Source organism: Aethalodelphis obliquidens, unplaced genomic scaffold, assembly GCF_003676395.1.
Source record: "Aethalodelphis obliquidens isolate GAN/ISIS:26980383/991018 unplaced genomic scaffold, ASM367639v1 scaffold24, whole genome shotgun sequence".
Classification (NCBI taxonomy): Eukaryota; Metazoa; Chordata; class Mammalia; order Artiodactyla; family Delphinidae; genus Aethalodelphis; species Aethalodelphis obliquidens.
Genome location: NW_020837968.1, coordinates 751,327 through 775,113, shown reverse-complemented (window position 1 = coordinate 775,113; position 23,787 = coordinate 751,327). Strand labels below are relative to the sequence as shown.

The 23,787-nt window shown below is 39.6% G+C and overlaps 1 protein-coding gene across 10 annotated transcripts in view; it reads right to left on the bottom strand.

The window, feature by feature from the left end:
* Window positions 1-9,689: 9,689 nt before the first annotated feature.
* The window catches only part of DENND1B (DENN domain containing 1B), a 260,763-nt gene continuing 246,665 nt past the window's right edge, over window positions 9,690-23,787 (bottom strand). For all 10 annotated transcript variants that reach the window (XM_027122127.1, XM_027122128.1, XM_027122129.1 and 7 more), the window contains 3 exons: window positions 18,787-18,866; window positions 17,605-17,821; window positions 9,690-16,014 (listed from right to left, as the gene is read on the bottom strand). In XM_027122127.1, the coding sequence (XP_026977928.1) occupies window positions 15,496-16,014; window positions 17,605-17,821; window positions 18,787-18,866 (816 nt within the window). In that variant the 3' untranslated portion in view covers window positions 9,690-15,495. The remainder of the gene's footprint in view (window positions 16,015-17,604; window positions 17,822-18,786; window positions 18,867-23,787) is intronic.

The window sequence follows — 23,787 nt, the reverse complement described above, 5'->3', positions numbered from 1 at the left end:
ATTAAGTATGGTAATCCCTAGGTCCATCCATGTTGCTGCAAATGGCATTATTTCATTCTTTTTTATGGCTGAGTAATATTACATTGTATATATGTACCACATCTTCTTTATTCCTCTGTTGATGGACATTTAGGTTGCTTCCATGTCTTGGCTACTGTAAATAGTGCTGTAATGAATATTCGGTTGCATGTATCTTTTTGAATTAAGGTTTTCTCCAGATACATGCACAGGAATGGGACTGCTGGATCATATGCTACCTCTAGTTTTAGTTTTTTAAGGAAGCTCCATACTGGTTTCCATAGTGGTTATACCAAGTTACATTCCCATCAAGAGTGTAGGAGGGTCCCCTTTTCTACAAACCCTCTTCAGCATTTATTATTTATAGACATTTTAATAATGGCTATTCTGACTGGTGTGAGGTGATATCTCATTGTAGTTCTGATTTGCATTTATCTAATAATTAGTGATGCTCAGCATCTTTTCATATGCTTTTTGGCCATCTGTATGTCTTCTTTGGAGAGATGTCTATTTAGATATTCTGCCCTTTTTTTTTTGCGGTACGTGGCCTCTCACCGTTGTGGCCTCTCCCATTGCGGAGCACAGGCTCCGGACGCGCAGGCTTAGTGGCCATGGCTCACCAGCTTAGCCGCTCCATGGCATGTGGGATCTTCCCGGACTGGGGCATGAATCCATGTCCCCTGCATCAGCAGGCAGACTCTTAACCACTGTGCCACCAGGGAAGCCCTCTGCCCATTTTTGATTGGGTTGTTTGTTTTTTTAATATAATGCTCCATGAGCTGTTTGTATATTTTGGAGATTAATGCCTTATTGGTTGCTTTGTGTCCGAATATTTTCTCCCATTCTCTGGGTTGTCTTTTCATTTTGTTTATAGTTTCTTTTACTGTGCAAAAGCTTTTAGGTTTAATTAGGTCCCATTTGTTTATTTTTGTTTTTCTATTTCTCTAGGAGGTGGATCCAAAAAGATATTGCTGCAATTTATATCAAAGAGTGTTCTGCCTATGTTTTCCTCTAAGAGTTTTGTAGTATCTGGCCTTACATTTAGGTTTTAATTCATTTTGAGTTTATTTTTATGTACAGTGTTAGGGAGTGTTCTGATTTCATTCTTTTACATGTAGCTGTCCAGTTTTGCCAGCACCACTTATTGAAGAGACTGTCTTTTCTCCACTGTATGTTCTTGCCTCCTTTGTCATAGATTAGGTGTCCATAGGTGCGTGGGTTTATTTCTGAACTTTCTATCCTGTTCCATTGATCTATATTTCTGTTTTTGTGCCAGTACCATACTGTTTTGATTACTGTAGCTTTGTAGTAGAATCTGAAGTCAGGGAGCCTGATTCCTCCAGCTGTTTTTCTTTCTCAAGATTGCTTTGGCTATTTGGGGTCTTTGGCATTCCCATACAAAATTTTTTGTTCTAATTCTGTGAAAAATGCCATTGGTAATTTGATAGGGATTGCACTGAATCTGTAGATTGCCTTGGGTAATATAGTCATTTTGATGACATTGAATCCTCCAATCCAAGAACGTGGTATATATTTCCATCTGTTTGTGTCATATTTGATTTCTTTCATCAACATCTTACAGTTTTCAGAGTACAAGTCTTTTGCCTCCTAAGGTAGGTTTATTCCTAGGTATTTTATTCTTTTGATGCAGTGCTAAATGGGATTGTTTCCTTAATTTCTCTTTCTGATCTTTTGTTGTTAGTGTATAGAAATGCAACAGATTTCTGTATATTAATTTTGTATCCTGCAAACTTACCAAATTCATGAAAGTCTAGTAGTTTTCTGGTAGCATAGTTAGGATTTTCTATATACAGTATCATGTCATCTGCAAACAGTGACAGTTTTACTTCTTCTTTTCTGTCTTGGGTTCCTTTTATTTCTTTTTCTTCTCTGATTGCCATGGCTAAGACTTCCAGAACTATGTTGAATAAGGGTGACAAGGGTGGACGTCCTTGTCTTGTTCCTGATCTTAGAGGAAATGCTTTCAGCTTTTTGCCGTTGAGTATGTTGTTAGCTGTGGGTTTCTCATATATGACCTTTTTTATGTTGAGGTAGGTTCCCTCTATGCCAACTTTCTGGATAGTTTTTTATCATAAAAGTTGTTGAATTTTGTCAAAATATTTTTCTGCATCTATTGACATGCTCATATGGTTTTCATTCTTCAGTTTGTTAAAATGTTAATCACACTGATTGATTTGAGGATATTGAAGAATCCTTGAATCCCTGGGGTAAATCCCAGTTGATCATGGTGTATGATCCTTTTAATGTATTGTTGGATTTGGTTTGCTAGTATTCTGTTGAGGATTTTAGAATCTATATTCATCAGTGATATTGGCCTATAATTTTCTTTTTTGTGGTATCTTTGTCTGGTTTTGGTATCAGGGTGATGGTGGCCTCATAGAATGAGCTTGGAAGTGTTCCTTCCTCTGCAATTTTTTGGGATAGTTTCAGAAGGATAGGTGTTAACTCTTCTCTAATGTTTGATAGAATTCACCTCTAAAGCCATCTGGTCCTGGACTTTTATTTGTTGTAAGTTTTTAAATCACAGATTCAATTTCAGTACTTGTGATTGGTCTGTTCATATTTTCTATTTCTTCCTGGTTCAGTCTTGGGAAGTTGTACCTTTCTAAGAATTTGTCCATTTCTTCTAGGCTGTTCATTTGATTGGCATATAGTTGCTTGTCGTAGTCTCTTATGATCCTTTGTATTTCCACTGTGTCAGTTGTAACTTCTTTTTCATTTATAGTTTTATTGATTTGAGCCCTCTCCCTTTTTTCTTGATGAATCTGCTTAAATTATCAATTTTGCTTATCTTTTCAAAGAACCAGATTTTAGTTAAATTGATTTTTCTTTTTTTTTATTTGTCTGCACCAAGTCTTCGTTGCCCCATGTGTGATCTTCACTGCCCCAAGTGGGATCTTCACTGTGGCATGCAGGATCTTTTAGTTGTGGCATGGGGGATCTTTAGTTGCAGCATGCAGGTTATTTAGTTGCAGCATGCCAACTCTTAGTTGAAGCATGTGAGGTCTAGTTCCCTGACCAGGGATTGAACCTGGGCCCTCTGCATTGGGAGTGTGGCGTCTTAGCCAGTGGACTACCAGGGAAGTCCCTCATTGATCTTTTTTTATTGTTTTCTTCATCTCTATTTCATTTATATCTGCTCTGATCTTTATGATTTCTTTCCTTCTACTAACTTTGGGTTTTGTTTGTTCTTCTTTCTCTAGTTGCTTTAGGTGTAAGGTTAGATTGTTTATTTGAGATTTTTCTTGTTTCCTGAGGTAAGATTGGATTGCTGTAAATTTCCCTCCTAGAACTGCTTTTGCTGCCTCCAATACACTTTGGATTGTCGTGTTTGTGTTGTCATTTTTCTCTAGGTATTTTTGATTTCCTCTTTGATTTCTTTGGTGACCCATTGGTTGTTTAGTAACATATTGTTTAGCCTCCTCTTGTTTGTGTTTTTTTGCATTTTTTTTCCTTGAAGTTGATTTATAGTCTCATACTGTTGTGTTTAGAAAAGATGCTTGATATAATTTCAATGTTTTAAATTTACTGAGGCTTGCTTTGTGGCCAACGTGATCTATCCTGGAGAATGTTCCATATGCACTTGAGAAGAATGTGTATTTGGCTGCATTCAGATGGAATGTCCTATAAATATCAATTAAGTCCTCATGGTCTAATGTGTCATTAAAGACCTGTGTTTCCTTATTGATTTTCTCTATGGATGATACGTCCATTGGTGTGAGGTGTTATAGAACTCTTAGCATTTGCCTTATATATTGTGGTGCTTCTATGTTGGGTTTGTATATATTTATGATTGTTGTATCTTCTTCTTGGATTAATACTGTGATCATTATATAGTGTCCTTTGTCTCTTCTAACAGGCTTTACTTTAAAGTCTGTTTTGTCTGATATGAGTGTTGCTACTCCAGCTTTCTTCTGTTTTCCATTTTCATGGAATACCTATTTCCATCCCTTCACTTTCCATCTGTATGTGTCCCTGGATCTGAGGTGGGTCTCTTGTAGACAGCATATATATGGTTCTTGTTTTTGTATCCGTTCAGCCAGTCTGTCCTTTGATTGGAGCATTTTATCCATTTACATTTAAGGTAATTATTGATGCGTATCTTCTGATTGCCATTTTGTTAATGTTTAGGATTTGTTTTTGTAGGTTTTTTTCTTCCCTTCCTCTTTTGTTTTCTTCTCTTTCTATTTGATGTATATCTTTAGTGTTGTGTTTGGGTTACTTTTTCTTTTTTGTGTGTGTATCTAATGTAGATTTTTCGTTTGTGATTCCCATGAGGTTTTGATGTAGCAGTCTTTATATAAATAAGGTTGTTTTAATTTGCTGGTCTCTTAATTTCAAATACATTTCCAGTATCCTGCATTTGTGCTGTCCTCTTCTCATGATTGCTGGTTTTGTGTGTGTTTGTGTGTGTGTGTGATTTCCTTCCTTTCCTATATATTTGCCTTTACTGGTGAGCTTTTACAATTGTAATTATTTTTGTTTCTAGTTGTGGCCTTTTCCTTTCTGCCTAGACAAGCTTCATTAGGATTTTTTGTAAAGCTGCTTTGATGGTGCTGAATTCTCTTAGCGTTTTCTTGTCTGTAAAGCTTTTGATTTCTTTGTGAAATCAGAATGTGAGCCTTCTGGGGTAAATTATTCTTGGTTGTAGGTTTTTCCCTTTCATCACTTTAAATATATAATGCCACTCCCTCCTGGCCTGCAGAGTTTCTGCTGAAAAATCCTCTGATAGCCATATGGGAATTCCCTTGCATGTTATTTGTTGCTTTTCCCTTTTTGCTTTTAGTATTTTCTCTTTGTCTTTAATTTTTGTCAAGTTGATTAATATGTGTCTCAGTGTGTCCCTCCTTGGGTTTATCCTGGATGGGACTCTCTGAGCTTCCTGGACCTAAGTGTTTCCTTTCCCACATTAGGGAAGTTTTTGTCTATTATCTCTTCAGATATTTTCTCAGTTCCTTTCTCTTCTCCTTCTGGGACCCCTATAATGCAAATGTTGGTGCATTTAATGTTGTCCCAGAGGTCTTGAGACTGTCCTCATTTCTTTTCAGTCTTTTTTCTTTATTCTCTTCCATGGCAGTGATTTTCACCATGTTTTCTTCCAGCTCACTTATTCATTCTTCTGCCTCATTTTTTCTACTATTGTTTGCTTCTAGTGTAGTTTTTCATTTCTGTTATTGTATTGTTCATCTGCTTGTTCTTAAATCTTCTAGGTCTTTGTTAAAGATTATTTGTATTTTCTCAGTCTGTACCTCGATTCTGTTTCTGAGATCTTGGATCATCTTTACTATCATTACTCTGAATTCTTTTTCAGGTAGATTGCCTATCTCCACTTCATTTAGTTGTTCTTCTAGGGTTTTATCTTGTTCCTTCGTCTGGAACATATTTCTCTGCCACCTCATTTTGTTTATCTTTCTGTGTTTGTGGTCTCATTTCCACAGACTGCTGGATCCTAGTTCCTCTTGCATCTGGTGTCTGCCCCCTGGAGGGTGAAGTTGGTCCAGGGGCTTGTGCAGGCTTCCTGGTGAGAGGGACTGGTGATTGCCCACTGGTGGGTAGAGCTGCGTGTGGTCCCTCTGGTGAGCAGGGCCTTGTCAAGGGATGTGTTTAGAGGTAGCTGTGAGCTCAGTACAACTTTAGGCAGCCTGTCTGCTGATGGTGGCACTGTGTTCCCACCCTATTCGTTGTTTGGCCTGAGGCATCCCAGCACTGGAGCCTGCAAGCTGTTGGGTGGGGCCAGTTCTCAGTGCCAAAATGGCGCCCTCTAGGAGAGCTCATGCTGATCAGTATTTCCTGGGGCCTCCATCACTAGTGTCCCTGCCCCCACTGTGAGCCACAGCTGCCCCCCACTTACTTCCCCAGGAGACCCTCCAAGACCTGCATGTAGGTCTAGCCCAGGTTCCTATGGAGTCAGTGTTTGTGCTGGGTCCCAGTGCATGTGAAATCTTGTGTGCACCCTCCAACAGTGGAGGCTCTCTTTCCCCCAGTCCTGTGAAGCTCCTAAACTCAAGCCCTGCTGGCCTTCAAAGCCAAATGCTCTGGGGTTCCTCCTCCTAATGCCAGACCCTCAGGCTGGGGAGCCTGACATGGGGTTCAGAACTCTCACTCCTGTGTGAGAACCTCTGCAATATAATTATTTTCCAGTTTATGGGTCACACACACAGAAGGTATGGGATTTGATTATATTGCGAAAGCGCCTCTCCTGTCTTCTCATTGTGGTTTCTTCTTTGTCTTTGGATGTAAAGTATCTTTTTTGGTAGGTTCCAGTCTTTTTTGTTAATGGTTGTTCAGCAGTTAGTTGTGATTTTGGTGTTTTCATGAGAGGAGGTGAGCTCAAGTCCTTCTACTCTGCCATCTTGTCTCCTTCATGTCTCAAGAGTGCTAATTCAAACTACTCTGAGAACATCAACTAGGAGCGCTGGTTGAAGGATTTTGTATCAACATCTAGTCAGCACTATCCACAGACTGGAGAGAACAAGCAGAGATTCCTTTTGTGTAGTTAAGGAGAAGCAGGTACCTAAGAGCCCTGAGAGCATTCAGTTGCCCACAGCATGGGAATAAATCCAGAATATATTTTTAAAACTTTTCCCAAGTCAGTAATTTGAGTAATTACTCAAATTGAGTCAGTAATTGAGAAACAACTCAATACAAGTATGGGTCAAAGATTTGAATATACTCTTCTCCAGTGAAGCTACGTGAATTGCTCCATATTACTGGAGCAACTGAAACTCCCACATGCTGATGGTTACACACTTATCGTGTGACCCAGAAATTCCACCCCTAGGTATTAATTCAAGGAAATGAAAACAAGTGTCATCACAGTAACTTGTACTCATTCACATGTACAGAGCAGTGTCATTCATAAAGACCCTAAAATTGAAACAATCAAATGTGCTTGGACAGGAGATCAGATGAATACATTGTTTCCTATCTACACAATGCAATATACTCAGCAATAAGAGTGAACAAACCATTGGTACCTGCAACACCATGGAGACATCTCAGTAGCTCTATGCTAAGTGAAAGAAGCCAGCCATAAAAGGCAATATTGTATGATTCCATTTGTGTGAAATTCTTGAAAAGGCAAAACTATCTATTGATGGCCAGAAGCCAGGATCAAGAGGAGGAGATAATGGCAAAAGAGCACAAAGCAAGTCTTTGGGTGATAGAATGTTCTAAGTCTTAGCATGGTAGTGGGTAGATGACTTCGTACATTTGTTAAAATGCATTAAATTATACTTTTAAGTTTATATTTTGGGGGAAACTAGATAAAATACTAAATGAATACCGTCAGTGTATTTTGATATTCCAAATTGAGTCCTCAAATTAGAAACTACAGCTGTAAAAAGTAATTTGTAAATTTTAAATACATTGCTTTAATGTTTAAATGGTGTTACTACAAAACACCATGAGTATGAAATGGTCTCCATTTTTAAAGTGGGTTTGATTTTAAAATAACAAAAGTGAAGAGTAAGTAGTTTATCTTGAATGCTGGTTCTTGACCATGAGAAAAAAATTTAAAGTAGTAGATAAACATCTGTGGAGATTTTGAGAAGGACATTTAGGTGCTTTCAAAAACTTTATATGTCAATAACAGGGGCGCCACAATAAAAAAAATTCATGTTATGCCTTTCCTTTTCCTCCACATTGCTATGTCACCAGGTGTTCCCTGTGTTATCATGCATAATCAAGGTGAGGCTGCCCTATCCGCTCTCATACATGCCAATAAAACTAAGAGGAAGGAAGGGAAAAGAAGAGGGAAAGGTACCACAGAGAACACGTGTACACAAAACAAGGGTTAGTGGAGACTGAATTAACTGAGCTGGGGAGTGGGGGGAGAAGGCAATTAATTAATACCATCTCCCAAAAATCTATCAGGAAATTCTGTACTCAAAATTTAAAACTTGCCTAGTGCATTTTGTCAGAAAGCCTTGTCCAATACTTACAGGAGAGACTGTGTGTTAGGCATGCCATTTAATTTCTGTCCCGCATTCCTGCCCCACAGCATGGGGCTGAAGCCACCATCAGGCTCCCGTCCCAGCCAAGCCACCTGTTGCTCTGAGACGCTAAGGGCTTACTTACCTCCTTTGTTCATCAGTTTCTTCATGTCTGCAAAGGACTAATTACAGCATCTTCTCCAGAAACCCTAGGAGCATGGTCCAGGTTTGTTTTTTTCAACTGTAGAGCTGATTCTAATGAAAAGCTAAGTTTGAGAGCCACTGGATTGGACAAAAGCTAAGATTTTTATAGTTTTATATATTTTATGGTTTTATACTCCAAACATCCATCAGTTCCAATGAAATCGGGTACTTAGGCATATTTTCTACCCTTCAGATTATAGTCATCCTTTGGTATCCGTGGGAGATTGGTTCCAGGACAACCCCTTCCCCCCACCCTGCCACATACCAAAATCCAAGGATGCTCAAGTCCCTCATATAAAATGACATAGTATTTCCATGTAACCCATGCATATCCTCCCATGTACTTTAATCTCTAGATGTCTTGTAATACCTAATACAGTGTTAAGTGCTATGTAAATAGTTGTAAAATACAATGTAAATGCTATGTAAATAGTTGCCAGTGGGGGATAAATTTAGGTTTTGCTTTTTGGAACTTTCTGGAATTATTAAAGAAAAGTATTTCCGATCTGGGCTGGTTGGATTTGTGGTTGTGGACACAGAGATACCGAGGGCAGACTGTATATGGCAGCTGCAATTACACAAAGTGTCTCAATATTACGAATTCATCCTAAGAACAGACACTTCTATTTTAAATAGAGAGAAATAAAGCTTCAGGGAAATTAGGTAACAGGACCATACCAATGACAGAACTTGGGGAAGGTTTTAATTCACCTAGAAACTTCCACAGTACACTATTTAATTTTTATGCTGTTAATACTATATTTTCCATAAATGTATACATTTTTGTGTGTCCTATAATTCATTGCTACTTCCCGGCAAGAAGATTCTCAGACTCACTACAAAATAATACTCCAAAAAGAGTATTCTCTTTCATTTATATATAAGGAAAATCCAACTGGGTTTTTGTATTTACATCTATAAAATTAAGATATGACCATCTTTCTCAGACACAGACACTAAGCGGTACTGAGACTAACCCCTATGACAGTGGCAGGCAAAGTGTTAAAAATCAAAATCAATCACAGCTATATCTTAGGCTTCCAAGGATGCTCTCTTTCTCAGGGTCAGACCTTTGCTCCCGCTATGGAAACAAGAAAAATTCAGCATATTATTCACAGAAATTCTGCACCCAAGGGAAATTTTGTGCTTATTTCCAGTTTGACTTTTGCTCTAGGTTGGACCTTCAGAGTCCCTGGATGAGAAGCCCATCTTCCCAGGCTTGGGAGCATCGCCCGTCCGTCCTCGACTCTTTCGTGAAGGTCAGTAAACAGTCGTTTGGCTTGGCTAGACCTGCTGTGCTGTCCTTAGCGACACTGATTACGTCTTCTGTGGTTTCAGAGCCCAGTGAAATTAGCTGACCAGATGCCTCCCCAGCAAACCCGCCAGAAAGGTTTAGGGCTCAGTTTACACTGCAGCAGTCACAAGGCTCCGAGATGGAGATGCAGGGTCCTTGCGACAGTTCCCCAGGAGCACTATAGCCAATCATTAAAAAGAGTCACCACCAGGCAGTTCTGATTATGACCAACTTTATTTTAAACCTGCATCGTTGGGCACTTTATGGTAATGTGTCATTCATCCAATATTTACTTTTGCATATAGTTTTTAAAATTCCCCAAACAATACTTTTACAAAGTCCTCCCAATAGTAGTCAGCTTTAGAGATGACTCTTATCCTGTAGCCTCAAGGATGCAAGAACAATGACGCACATCTTGATGCTGGGAAGGTGTGTATGGATACCAGTCACCATGGCTAGCAAAAAGCTCGAGTTTTTCAGTCCTTCCAAATAGTTATTCATTTAAAGAAAGAGAAATAAGCTTTGGGAAAGTTCAGTTTTTAACCTCTCATGTACCTTTTGTGTAAAAAAGCTTTATGCATTTTAAACTGTAGGTTTTAGGCAGTTCATACTTGTTGTTTTAGGCATTGCTCTAAGTACTGAATCATGACAGATTTAAGAAATCTCATTTTTGGTATATGATTATTAAAGGTTCTCCAGATAACCACATGGAAACTAGACTATGTGAAGGATGGTGACTCAACACACATGGTGCATTTAGGATGCAGAGTCTAATTCTGGGCTGTCCTAAAAGTCACATAATCAACCAAAGGGCAGATTTGTCAATGTACCTCAACAAGGCTCTCTTCCGAAACATGAAGTAACACAGAGACGAAGAGACTCAGAGATTTATCATATCAAAGAGGTAATCATTTGTGACTTGGCAATCTTTTAAGATAAAAGATTGTATATTTTAAATTCCTTCACTTAAGTATGGTTTGAAAAAACATAGCTTTCTGGATAGAAAGCATCTGGTTAAGTTCGCTGCTCAGTACCTTGTTTTATTTTTTTGGTATGTTTGCATATCACCTCCAGAGCTACAGATTTTCCACAGTGCTTCTGCCTCATTCAAGTATAACAAAAGTAGAAATCTATAGAAGCTCTAAGGTTAAACAAACTGTACATTATACAAAAATTAACTTAATTTACACAGTCAAAAAGTATTGGCAATGCCCTTTATAAATCTTACCAAAGATTCATCACAAAGGATATTACAGTTGACATATGTTTTGTCATCACCATAGAAATGCCATCTAGATTTATGTGGTACAGAACTATTTGTTAAATGTACACATGAAGAATCAGCATTTTGCACTATACACATTTCTCTTAAAGTAACAGTATTGTCAATAGTAATCTAAGATTCAGAATTTTCTTGTTGCATATTTATTGTTGCTGAGGCAGTTAGTTATGATATATTAATGCAATATTCATAATTATTTTAAATAAAAACATTTCTCCTGCCAACGGTATAAAGAATATGTTTTCTCTAAAATCACATGGAATGTTGCTACATACAGTTTTACACAAATACTGAAAAACATGACCTTAAGGCATCTGCTAGAAAAGCAGATGTATTTATATGAACTAAATTATGCAAGAAAAAATATTGCACAAAATCCTATTATTTTCAAAATAAAACATGCTTCTTTCTAAATACACATAATTCCCTACCTTGACCAAATCACAAGGTTAACTGATTTGCTCAAAACAACTCTGCCTCTTAAACAAGATTTAAGAAACACACACTAACAGATTCCTGGGCTCGACAGAGGAAAGACGTCAATACTGACAGTTTGTAGAAAGCATTTCATATATTAAGAAGTGGTCTGGGGGAATTAGGTTTGGGTGTTCATTTTACATTCTGCAATTTATATTCTGATATACAAATATCTACCCAGAATCAGGATATTGTATGCTAAACAAAATGGAATTCAGATTAGAAAATTTATTCATGAAAATAATCTTTTCCTGAAAATTCACATTTTCTAGAAAAGAAGATCTACTAATTATGAGAATAGTCACAGTTTTGTCCTCTTTATCAGCAGTCTACTTCACCTTACTTCAGAAACGATGAATTCATTAGCATTCCTGGGTCCTGTTTATTAGTATATGAGCACGAACTCCTCACAACAGCACTGTCACAGACAGTTTTAGTTTAAAAGTGTATGTGTGTGTGTGAGGGGAGGCTGTTTCTAGAGAATGCTATCATCAAGGTAAAGACAGTAAAACGAGATCCCATCAACATGCATCTGCATGCTCAGTTAATCCTGATTCGAGTGACGTGGCCCTAAGTAGTGCAAAGGGACATGGTTTCATCAGAGCCTCGCTGCCTGGTGATAGGAGAGCAGAGTGGTGGTGGACAGTCAGGTAAACAAGAACACTTAGTTTCTAAGAGCCTCTGAATCTGGCCTTTAAAAGTAGGTATCCTAGGTAGCAGCATTACTGTACTTCGTATAACAGTAGAGAAAGTTAATCAAATTAGAAATGGTACAATGGTTCTGTACTTAGAGCATGTTTTATATTAAGCAGCTTTAAAAGGCCTTTTTTTGGTGATAGAATCTTGGCTGAATAACTTCTAAGCAAAATACATTATCGTTATTATTGTTAACAGGGATTTACAATTCCTTTTCCTTTTAATTAGTTCCTGCACAGCAGGGACTAGGCCAATTCTTTTATTTCCCTATGTCCACAGTTACTGTACCTTGTGTATGACCAGTACAAACAGCTGATAAATAGTTCCTAAATGAGTTTTTAATTTTTAATCAGAAAAGTACTCATGCTATATTTTGGTGCCTTTCTAAAATATGCTAAAGTAGGTAGCCATCAAAATATACCACTTAACACAGTCTCACTTAACAAAACAAGAGCCCCTAAATTCACACACGACTCTTCTATCCCCCTGAAATACCATGGATGCAATACCCAAGGGCAAAAGGATAATAACTAGAGTGGGATTTGGGGAGAATTGTGACTTTGTCTAGAGGTCACATAAAGACTGGACCTCAGAGCCAAAGGTCTGATTTGTTTATACAATTCTGTTGTAGAACAGGTGTTGCTCCTTGGGGGTAAAAAAAAAAAAAAAAAAGAATTCAAACAGCAGGAGAGTTTACACATATTTGGTTTAGTTATAATAGAAAATGTGAAGATAGTAGGAAAAATACTTTTATTTCAGAACTCGCCTCAATGTCACTTCATTCTCTCTACAGCCACCATAATACTGGGAAGTCTAGTTTCAGAGCAGACTTTGAATACTTAAAATGTTAACGGTTTGAAATATGAATACTTGCTCCTAGTCTTTTGGATTTTTTCCAAGAATAACATGCAGGGGTTTTGCTTTTGTTTCTAACATGGAATATAAGAGCTGATTTTGTATGTTAAAATAAGGCACAAATTCAGTTTAAAATATCTTGACACAAATGTGACTTGTCAGTGGATGAACACCCTCACCACACACAGCAGTGCAGTCAGACATCTGGTGAGGGGACCAAAAGACAGGAAAAAAACTCACGTGTCTGAGGCCTTGAAACTTATCAAGCAAATGGATCAAAACCCAAATTGTGCCTGTGCTACACTCACAGTGATCCCATTCTCCAGACAGTGAATTCTGAAGGAAAAATACCTCATTCCAATAGTCACATTAAAGGGCTGCTTTACATTCTTTTCAAAAATTATGAAGAATATTTGCCCAGCAGATTAACGACCAGAGGGACAGTTTTTCCTTCTTATTTAAAATAGCTCTTCTGATAAATGGACTTTTTTATATCTTTCAATTAAATAAAATGGAATTTTGTAACGAGTATATAAAAGCAAAATTTGACAGGAACCTTGAATCTTTTGTGTTTAAAAAAAAGGATTAAATTTAAAAAAGGATTAAACACCGTTTTCCTTAATACATACAGAATCTATCCTTATATGGAAAACAAGGTCTTCCTTGTTTTCCTTCATAAACATGAATGAATAATTGTCCTCCCAAAATATATCCATTGAGAGTTTGAAATGCACTTTAGAAAAGTAAAACTTGGTCATTTTCTTTAAATTATTTAAAGACTGACCTGAATGAGTATTTTACGCAATGTTTTTAACAAACCCCCTTCCAGGATTTTAATTGAAAATTAAATTATGATTTCAGTAAATATTTTAGAGCACAGTCTTGATGAGGGTTCTTGAATGGGTTCTCAAACACCTTTCCTAAAATGATAATGTAAACAAAAATCATGAGTGGGGACGTATAGAGTATATATATTGAACATACTAACAACAAATGAACCATAGCATCACTGGGTTTTTTTCCTGATTATTCCTGTCTATCTAGCCAATCATCAAGCAGTCAATGCACGATTCCTTCTCAGGTGAACTTCAAAGCGTGAAAGTGAATTTGAGAGACAGGAGACGATGTCCCATGTAGAAGAATTCCAAGTAATTTACGTGGATTCCGTGCCCTCACAGAGAGGAAGCACGAGCCCCAAGCCTCAGTGTGGGCGGCACACGGCGACTTCCTCCTGAAGACGGCAGTAGGAGCGGCAGGGGAAGGAACGGCTTTACAGGGGAGGAACCCCACAAACGCCACCTCAGCCTGGTGACCAAGGCCAACATCGACATTCACAAATCATGTGCACAGCATGGACCCCTGATAAGATGTAATGATGAAGACGGCACTTTTCTTCTGTAACCCCCTCCCCAAAACCCAACCGTCCCGTTACAATCAATCAATCAATCATGAGAAAAACACCAGACAAGTTCCAGCAGAGGGGCATCCTACAGCATATCTATATCTGCCCAGTCCTCCTGAAAACTGTCAAGGTCGTCAAAAACCAGGGAAGTCTGAGAGCGGGTCACAGCCAAGAGGAGCCTACGGAGCTGTGGCAGCCAAGTGTGATGTGGTCCCTGGGTGGGATTCTGGGACAGAAGAAGGATGGGAGGGAAAAACTAAGGAAATGTGCATGGAGCATGGTTCATGAATTGTGAAGACGTACTGCACTGACATCATAGGACATGAAAAACAGCAGAAACTGAGTAGGGAGACATGGGGACACTGTACTTTCTCCACATGGTTTGTATAAATTTGAAACTTCCAAAATATAATGTCAATTATTTTAAGAAGTCCATCTGAGATGATATGAAGCATTCTGGTAGAGAATTATTAGTTAAGGGAAAAACAGATAGGAACACTTTTTTATCAGGACAGTTTATGTCACATTTGGCTTCCTGGGGGTGACTCCTACTTTAGCAAAGTCATACAGAAAGACTGTGAAAAAACTTAAAGTGTCATTTGTAAACAGAAGTCATTAATTTCACATTGTAATCCAGCACTTCATATATTTCGCTGAGTGACATGTAAGGTAAATGCGAACCTTTATACCTTTTGGAAAACATGGCTGCAGTGTCCAGAAGAGAGCTTTTTAACTTTGAAAAAATGAATTTTGTCCTTGATTTGATGAATAGAAAAAGGCATTATTGCTCTGCAGAACACTTATAACTTATCTTTCAAAATTTACCTGCAATTCCATAAATTATGTAAGTATGCTTAATATAGGCTTAAGATTAAGGCAATTAGTTGGTCAACAGTTTCAGGCTAGTTCTGATAGGTTTTGGTATCTTGGCCAGTTCACGCTCAACCAGGTTGGTACAGTAGCTACTGGTTATGTGCAAGGGTTAGATGTATACTTCGTTTAAATAAAATAAGTGGCGTTAAGCACCAAATCCTGGGAAATCATATGTTCAATATATACTTTCAACATACATACAAGCTAGTACCTGATTTAAGAGCACAGTAGAAGAGTTAGCTTTACATTTAAAAATCAGTGGATAAATCTATATACCACGAGACAGACGAGTGGGAGAAATGTCCCAAATGAAAAACAATGTTTAGACGGTAGGAAGAGTTGTCTTTTCTACCAATCCTTGTTTATGATAGGGCACAGGGACTCCTAAAATGTCTCCGTAGAAGCTTGGATGCAAGCGACGGACTCTTCATTTGTTGATTTAAGCTTGGTTTCCACTTGCTTTTCCTTCTGAGATGTTTAAGTCTTGCTGGAAGGCAGATGTTACGTGGCATAACGACACCACCTCCTGAAGCAGTCCAGAACCTTCTGAAGTCTCTTTGGCTCCTTTCCCTTCTTTCTCCCAAGGAACAAAAGACGGACGGCGCCCAAGGCTGGGTACCAGCGGATCACCCGGAGTCTGGCTTAGTGTTTCTTTCTTCTCTGTTTGGGAAGCTCCGGGCGAAGCCAGCGGCAAACCCAGTCCTGGAGCGGGGTCCGGCTCTCCCAGCTCTGTGGGCCGGCTCGCGGCACCAACGCCGAGGCGTCGCTCACCGTTCTCCTCTTTGAGGATGGACAGGGAGTCCGTTCCCGCGCTGGAGGCCACCCGCTTCCTGGGCGAGGGCGGGAGCTGCCTGCCGTGGAGGGCACTGTCGTCCTGCCCCAGGTGCCACTCAGCTTGGTCACCGGAACCACCGCAAAGCAGGGCCAGGTTGTTCTCACTGGGCGTGTTGGATTTATTCTGAGAGAAGAAACAGCGCATTTAGAAAAAATGGAAGAAAATTATAGCATTACTTCAGCAGTACTGTTTTCCATTTTGAAATCAGTATCTTTCAAGGCTGGGAACTCAAAGTCCCTCCCAGAGGAAATGAAGCATGGACAGTCAGCTCTGAACACCTCCCAGGGCGCCCTCAACAGGAATGAAGTGAGATGGATACGGGTGCCCAGGCCCTTGCACCTTTCAATCACCTATAAAACTCAAACCAGACCCTAAGTGTTGGCGAGGGTGTGGAGAAAAAGGAGCCCTCGCACGCTGCGGGTGGGAGTGTAAACTGGTGCAGCCACTGTGGAAATCAGTGTGGAGGATCCTCAAAAAACTAAAAACAGAACTACCATACAATCCAGCAATCTATAATACACCTACTTCCGGGTATGTATCCAAAGAAGATAAAATCAGTATCTTGACAATACAGCTGTACCCACGTGTTCACGGCAGCATTATTGACAATAGTGAAGCTATGGAAACAACCTAGATGTCACTGATGGACGAACAGGTAAAGAAAACGTGGTACGTATACACCATGGAATGTTACTCAGCTTTTAAAAACAAGGAAATCCTGCCATTCGTGACAACATGGATGAACTTGGAGGGCATTATGTTAAGTGAAATAAGCCAGACAGAGAAACACAAATACTGCATGATGTCACTTATATGTGGAACCTAAAATAGTCAAACTCAGATGTCGAGAGTAGAATGGGGGTCACCAGAGGGGGATGGAGGGTGGGGAAATAGGGAGATGCTGGAGGGGCAGGTTTCAGTCGTGCAGGTGGGAAAAGTGCTGGGACCTAATGTACAGCTCGGTGACCACAGTTCTTTGCTAAGAAGGTAGATCTCATGTGCTCTCACCGCAAAGAAAAGGTAACTAAGTGAGATAAGGGATATGTTAATTAGCTCATCTGTGGTCAGCATTTCAAAACATCAAGTTGTACACCTTAGATGTACACAACTTTTATTTGTCATTATACTACAAAAAAGCTGAAAAATAAAAAGGATTTGCAAAACAATCCTTCAAAATAACACAAAAAACAAGCAGACAAACTATATTATATAATCAGTGCCAAGTTCTGGAATTTATTACCATCAGAACAGAGTGGAAATTACTTATACTTCTCTCTCTTGTGTTCTTAAAGCAGCCAGTTCAATCTGTTTAAAGTATTATTTCTAAAGCAATACAATGAAACATTACTTGAATTAATACATTTATTAAAACTTTTTTGAACATCCAGAAAATACAGAAAAAAAGTGGGAACATTTCACGTTTAAAAGTTCCCCAGAAAAAACAACTATAAAATTAGGTTGTAGGAAAATACTACTGCTTGACAAAATAATTTCAATTAATGACCATAACCACCAGAATTGCATAAATAAAAGGGAAAATGCTGGAATTTTGTTACTAGAAATAATTCTTAATGATTAACTCTTACAGTATTTTTGGAGTTTTGACACTTATCTGAGGTCAAACGCTCCTACCAACTAAGGTGATGACAAAAGCCATCACAGTGAGTGCGAGGAACTGTTCATTTAATTTTACCAGTTGGAAAATCGACTCACCGTGGGCTTGTAATCAATGTCGTCCATCGACCTAAAGAAGTCCAGGCTCCTGGCCGCCGCCAGCTTCCCCTGGTCCTGGCTGTGCGTGCTCAGCGTGTCCAGGATCTCGCCCAGCAAGTCCATCTCACCCGAGGAAGGGGCCTGTGCTCTGGTTTCAAGAGAGTCGTCACTTTCGTAGAAATAAGCAGACGCTTCTTCTCCGTCTTCAGAGGACAACCTGAAGAAAAAGAAAACACGCACTGGTGATTACGTGACCACGAATGCTACTTACAAGCAACCTCTTACCAAAGATCGTCAACTAAGGTGGGAGTTTTAAAACCAATGTAATATTTCTGTAGAACAGCAAAGTGGATAATTGGTTCATGGCCAAATTCTTTGTAGTGATTGTACACACCGATTCAAATGCTGGAAATCTTGAGTATGTGCACCGAGAGCAAACAAACGTTTATGGCTCCTTATCAATCCGGAAGCACAAGCGGGGCTTCTCACAGTCTAATCCTGGGGAATTTGGGACATTAGCCTTAGAAATATCAGGTTCCCAGAATACCTGGGAAGTTTGCTAACTCCAAGTTCACTTTCAGTATTTTTATATGGTTTTCCTTTTATTTGTTTATTCACTTGTCTTATATAAACAAAGATATACTTAATGCAGAAAAAAGAATGTTGATTCTGTCATCCCAAAATATCTTAAAATTGTTTTAGAAGTTGAACATATACTATTATTGTTTCCCTTGTTTTATGTTAAAATTAATTTTTAACACTTTGCGTTAAATTCTCCTCTTCTGATACCACCATGGAGTTAGGTCCCGCCCCTCGCCTATCTGGTTTGTTTCTATTGACTACTTTCACCGTTCCTGATATCTACCTGGCCCTCTTCAGGAGGAGGGTAGGAGTCTAACTTAGTGAGTGGGCTTCTGTTTCCCCTTTAACACTATCCCAGGTATTGCTGCAGACGTTACTGCTTCCCAAGAACAAGTTATTTCAGGTCTATCTTGCTTTCCCATCTCAAGATTCATCCCCCGTGAGACTCCAATTAGCGCTGGTTCCTCCTGCTGAAGAATATTCCACAAGGGAGTAAAACCTGATCTCTGGGAGTGCACGTTCTTTGACATCTCTCTTGTAACCTAAAGCTTCTGCCGCTGAGCCGCATCGCGTAACAGAACAGGAGACCCCGCGACTTACTTGCTAGCTCTTTCTGCGTCCTCATCATTGTCAGCGCACAGAACACCATCCAGGCTCTGAAGAGTCCTTCTTAGGCGCGGCTACAGAGAGAGATCGACACACTGGCGTTAAGTCGTTAAGGTATGTCTCTTCCATAAATTTTAACCGACAATTTGATCTGACAAGGAATACTTTTTAAAGAAATATGCATTCAGGGGTTTTGAATACTAGCCAGTAACTTGACTAGCTGGGCAGGAGGAAGGGGAGGATATCAGACAACATTTACCTCAACGCTCACATCTCAAACCAGTCAACAAAAAACAAATCACTGGGCTGAGTATATAAACACTCTGCCCGCTCTCCCAGTCTGTCGGTCCCCGATTTAGGAATCCCTGACTTACAGGCAATCACTTCACCAAGCACTTAGCCCCCAGTTTCAGTAATAATCAATACTTGCAATCTTGTTGCTTTTATCCCTTACCCACACTCTCCCTCACACCAAGTACTTTAAGGCAATGCTTCTCAATCATTAAAGTGCATGTACATCTCTTGGAGTTTGGTACAGGTTCTGATTCTAACACGCTCTTAGGTGAGGCTGCTCTTGGGTCTCAAGGTAACAAATCCTAGACAATGCATCATTTCACCTGTAAATACTTCACTATGTAGCTTTAACAGATAGAGTTTTTTAACACAACCAAATATCATGATCATACATAACGAATTAATAATTATTCTCTAATATCTCATATTCCCTTACTGCCCCCGAAATATTTGAGTGAGTTTATCTGGACCAGAATCTCAACAGGGTAGCACTGGATTTGGCTGACATGTCCCTCGTCTCAGAGGAGGATCCCTTCCACCTTCCCCTGCTCCATGCCACCTGTGTCCTTTAACGTGTTATTTTACCCTCGTTTCCTATAAACTGGCAATTACATCTGGAGCTTGGTTAGCTTCAGGTTCTGGGTTTTCCCTCTGTTTTTGGCAAGAATTCCCACAGGTGTTGATGTGTTTCTCAGTGCATCACACCTGGAGGCACCTGGTGATCAGATGTCTCACTTTGGGTGGCACTAAGACTGATTAATGGCTTCAGGTGTGGTTGGGCAGTGCATCCACTACAAACTTTATCAGCCTTTCACCTGATGGTTTTAGCATCCTATAGTAACCGCTGGCTAAATCCATTATTTCAGTAGGCACTTCAAAATTATGCTTTTCAAAAGCATTTCCTTTATATTTATTTGTTGGCATTCCATAAAGAACTGTCTTATTAACTATGTGGCTATCCTGAAATACAATGTGTACCAGAAAAATAGGATAATTCCTTCCTTTTATTTAACAATTTTTAGAGTAATGAGCTAATCTAACAGTCTATAAAGGTGAGCCAGGAGGGGCCTTTAAAAATTATCATTTGTATATATTTGATATGGCTCATCACCCCATCACGGTTACTACTCTTCTTGAGGTTCAATCTGTCCCATTTTTGAACTACACTGTGATTATGTTTTTTAAGTAGTTATCTTTTACAGATTTACCTCAAAATATCTGCAGGGTTAAATGATATGCTATTGGGTATTTACTTCAAATTAATCCAGAGGTGGGGAGGGATCATGGGTAGGGCTGGCACAGAAATAAGATTGGCCGTAAGCTGATAATTGTTGAAGATGTATGCAAGGTACCTGGGAATTCATATAAGCTTCTCTTTACTTTTGCATGTTTGAATCATGTTAAGTGTTCATTCCACAAGAAAATAAAAAACTTTTACAGTTTTTGTTATGGACCAAGATGGCAGAGTAGGAAGACCCTGCATTCGCCATGCCATGAACACGCCTCATGCCATGAACATGCCTCAGCCCACGGACACGCCTCACCCCATGAACAAACCAAAACTATAACTACACAGAGTGACCCATCTGAGGACGACGTGAAGACCAGCAGAGCAGCTCCTCTACGATGAAGGATATAAAGAAACACACACTGAAACAGGTCAGAGGGACAGAGACCATCGAGTCAGGACCCACACCCTCCATGCGGTGACCTGTAAGCAGGAGGGAATATCACAAATATTAGAGGCCCTCCCTCAGGAGCAAGGGGTCAGGGCCCCATATGGGGGCACCCCAGCCCGGGGGACCTGCACTAGGCAGGGGAGCCCCCTAACATTTAACTGACACCCAGTGTGGCTTACATCTGGGAGAGCCACGGGACTCTGGAAAACCGAGACTCTGCTCTTGAAGGGCTTCTGCACAGACTCACTAGCTCTGAGTCTTGATGCAGAGGCAGCGGTTGGAAAAGCACCTGGTCATATGTGAAGGAGAAGATTCACTGACTAGCTTCAGGGCAGGTCCTGAGGGGCAGAGATCTGTTAGAACTTTCTTCAGGGACCGAAGTGCTGGTGGACACCCTTTTTAAAATTATTTTTCTCTCTCTACCTAGCTGGCCCGGCACTGGCAGCTGCCACTTCTGACATTCTCCATCTGTCTTGTGAGCACCGCAGTCCTGACCCAGCGTTCTCCAGCCGCATCCAACCTGCCCATCCTGGCCACTGCCCCTCCAAAGCGGCTCCCGTCCTGCCACACCTGGCAGGTAGACTTGCCAGGGTCCAGCATCCCCTAAAGAGGCTCCCGCCCTGAGAGGCCAGCCCTACCCACCAGTACACCTGCAACTGAGCGGCTGAGCCCTGCAGCCAGCCACACCAAGGGCCAGGGTGCCTGCAGCAGTTACAACCAGCTGGGCCTGGAACCAACTTGCCCACCAGTGGACCCAGAGCAGTTGTGACTGGGTGGGCCTTCCAGCCAGTGGGCAACCTTGGTGCCACCGCAGCAGGAGGACACATAGCCCACAGAGGGGGACACCCCTGGAGCATCTGACTCTGGTGACAAGGAGGGATTGCTCTTCTGGGGCCCATGAGAAACCTTCTACATAAGCCACTCCTTCAAGATGGAGAGATGTAGCCCATCTACCCAACACACAGAAACTATACAGAGAGCGAGGCAAAGTGAGGAGACACAGGAATGTGTTCGAAAAGAAAGAATAAGACAAAAGCTCAGAAAAAGAAACGAAATGGAAATAAGTAATCTGATAAAGAGTTCAAACTAATGATCATAAATGTGCCCAATGAACTCATGAGAAAATAAACAGTGAGAACTTCAATAATGAATTACAAAATATAAAAAAGAACCAAGCAGAGCTGAAGAATACAATAAATGGAATAAAAAAATACACTAGATGGTATCAACAGCAGATTAGATGAAGCAGAAGAATGGATGGATCAGTGATCTGGAAGACAGGGTGGTGGAAATCACTCAAAAGGAACAGCAAAAAAGAAAAATGAATTTTAAAAAGAGATACTTTAAGGGATCCTAGGGACAAATCAAGCACACTAATATTCACATTATAGGAGTCCCAGAAGGAGAAGAGGCAGAGAAAGGGACAGAAAACTTATTTGAAGAAATAGTGGCTGAAAACTTTCCTAACCAGGTGAGGGAAACAGACATCCAAGTCCAGGAAACAGAGTCCCAAACAGGATGAGCCCAAAGAGACCCAAACCAAGACACAGTGTAATTAAAAATGATAAAAGTTAAAGAGAGAATCTTAAAGGCAGCAAGAGAGGAAAAAAACTAGTTACATAGAAGGAAATCTCCATAAGACTATAAGCTGCTTTCACAGCAGAAAATGTATAGGCCAGAAGGAACTGGTATGATATATTCAAAGTGCTGATAGAAAAAACCCCAAAAAGCAAAAAAAAAAACCCCTTAAAAACCAAGAATACTCCACCTGGTAAGGTTATCATTCATAATTAAAGTAGCAGTAAAGTTTCCCAGACTAACAGAAGCTAAAGAAACTCATCACCAGTAAACTAACCATACAAAAAAATGTTAAAGGGACTTCTTTAGGCAGAAAAGGCCAAAATTAGAAATAAGGAAATATATTAAAAAAATCTCATAAACATATAGTAAACATAGTGAGTGTATCAACCACTTACAAAGCAAGTATGAAGGTTAAAAGATAAAAGTAGTAAAATCAACCGTTGTAACTATAATAAGTAGTTAAGAGATGCACAAAATAAAAAGATGTAAAATGTGATGTCAAAAAGGTGTGTTGGGAGATAAAAATACAGTGTTTTAAGAAGGTTTGGACTTAAGTAACCATTAACTTAAAACAGACTGCTATATACATAGGTTGTTATACATGAACTTCATGGTAACCACAAACCAAAAACCTATAATAGACACATAAAAATAAAAGAGAAAAAGACCCAAAATTAACACAAAAGAAAATCATCAAACCACAGAGAAGAGACTAAGAAGAAGAAAAGAACACAGAAGGACTGCAAAACAAACCCAAAACAGTTAACAAAATGGCAATAAGTAATACCTATTAATAATCACTTAAAATGTAAAGGCCTAAATGTTCCAATCAAAAGACACAGAGTGGCTGAACTAATGAAAAAGCAAGGCCCATCTATATACAGCCTACAAGAGATTCACTCAAATATGAAAACACACAGACTAAAAGTGAAGGACTGGAAAAAGATATTCCATGCAAGTGGAAACAAAAGAAATCTGGGGTAACAACACTCATATCAGACAAGATAGACTCAAAGACTGTAACAAAAGAGTGCACATTGCATAATGATAAAGGGGTCAACAAAGAGATAATATAACAGTTGCAAATATTTGTGCACCCTGGCTCCCTGAATTCAGACTGTACTACAAAGCTACAGTAATCAAAACAGTATGGCAGCTGTCTATAAGAGACCCACTTCAGACCTAGGGACACATACAGACTGAAAGTGAGGGGATGGAAAAAGATATTCCATGCAAATGGAAATCAAAAGAACACTGGAGTAGCAATTCTCATATCAGAAAAAACAGATTTTAAAACAAAGACTATTACAAGAGACAAAGAAGGACACTACATAATGATCAAGGGATCAATCTAAGAAGAAGATATAACAATTGTAAATATTTATGCACCCAACATAGGAGCACCTCAATACATAAAGCAAATACTAACAGCCATAAAAGG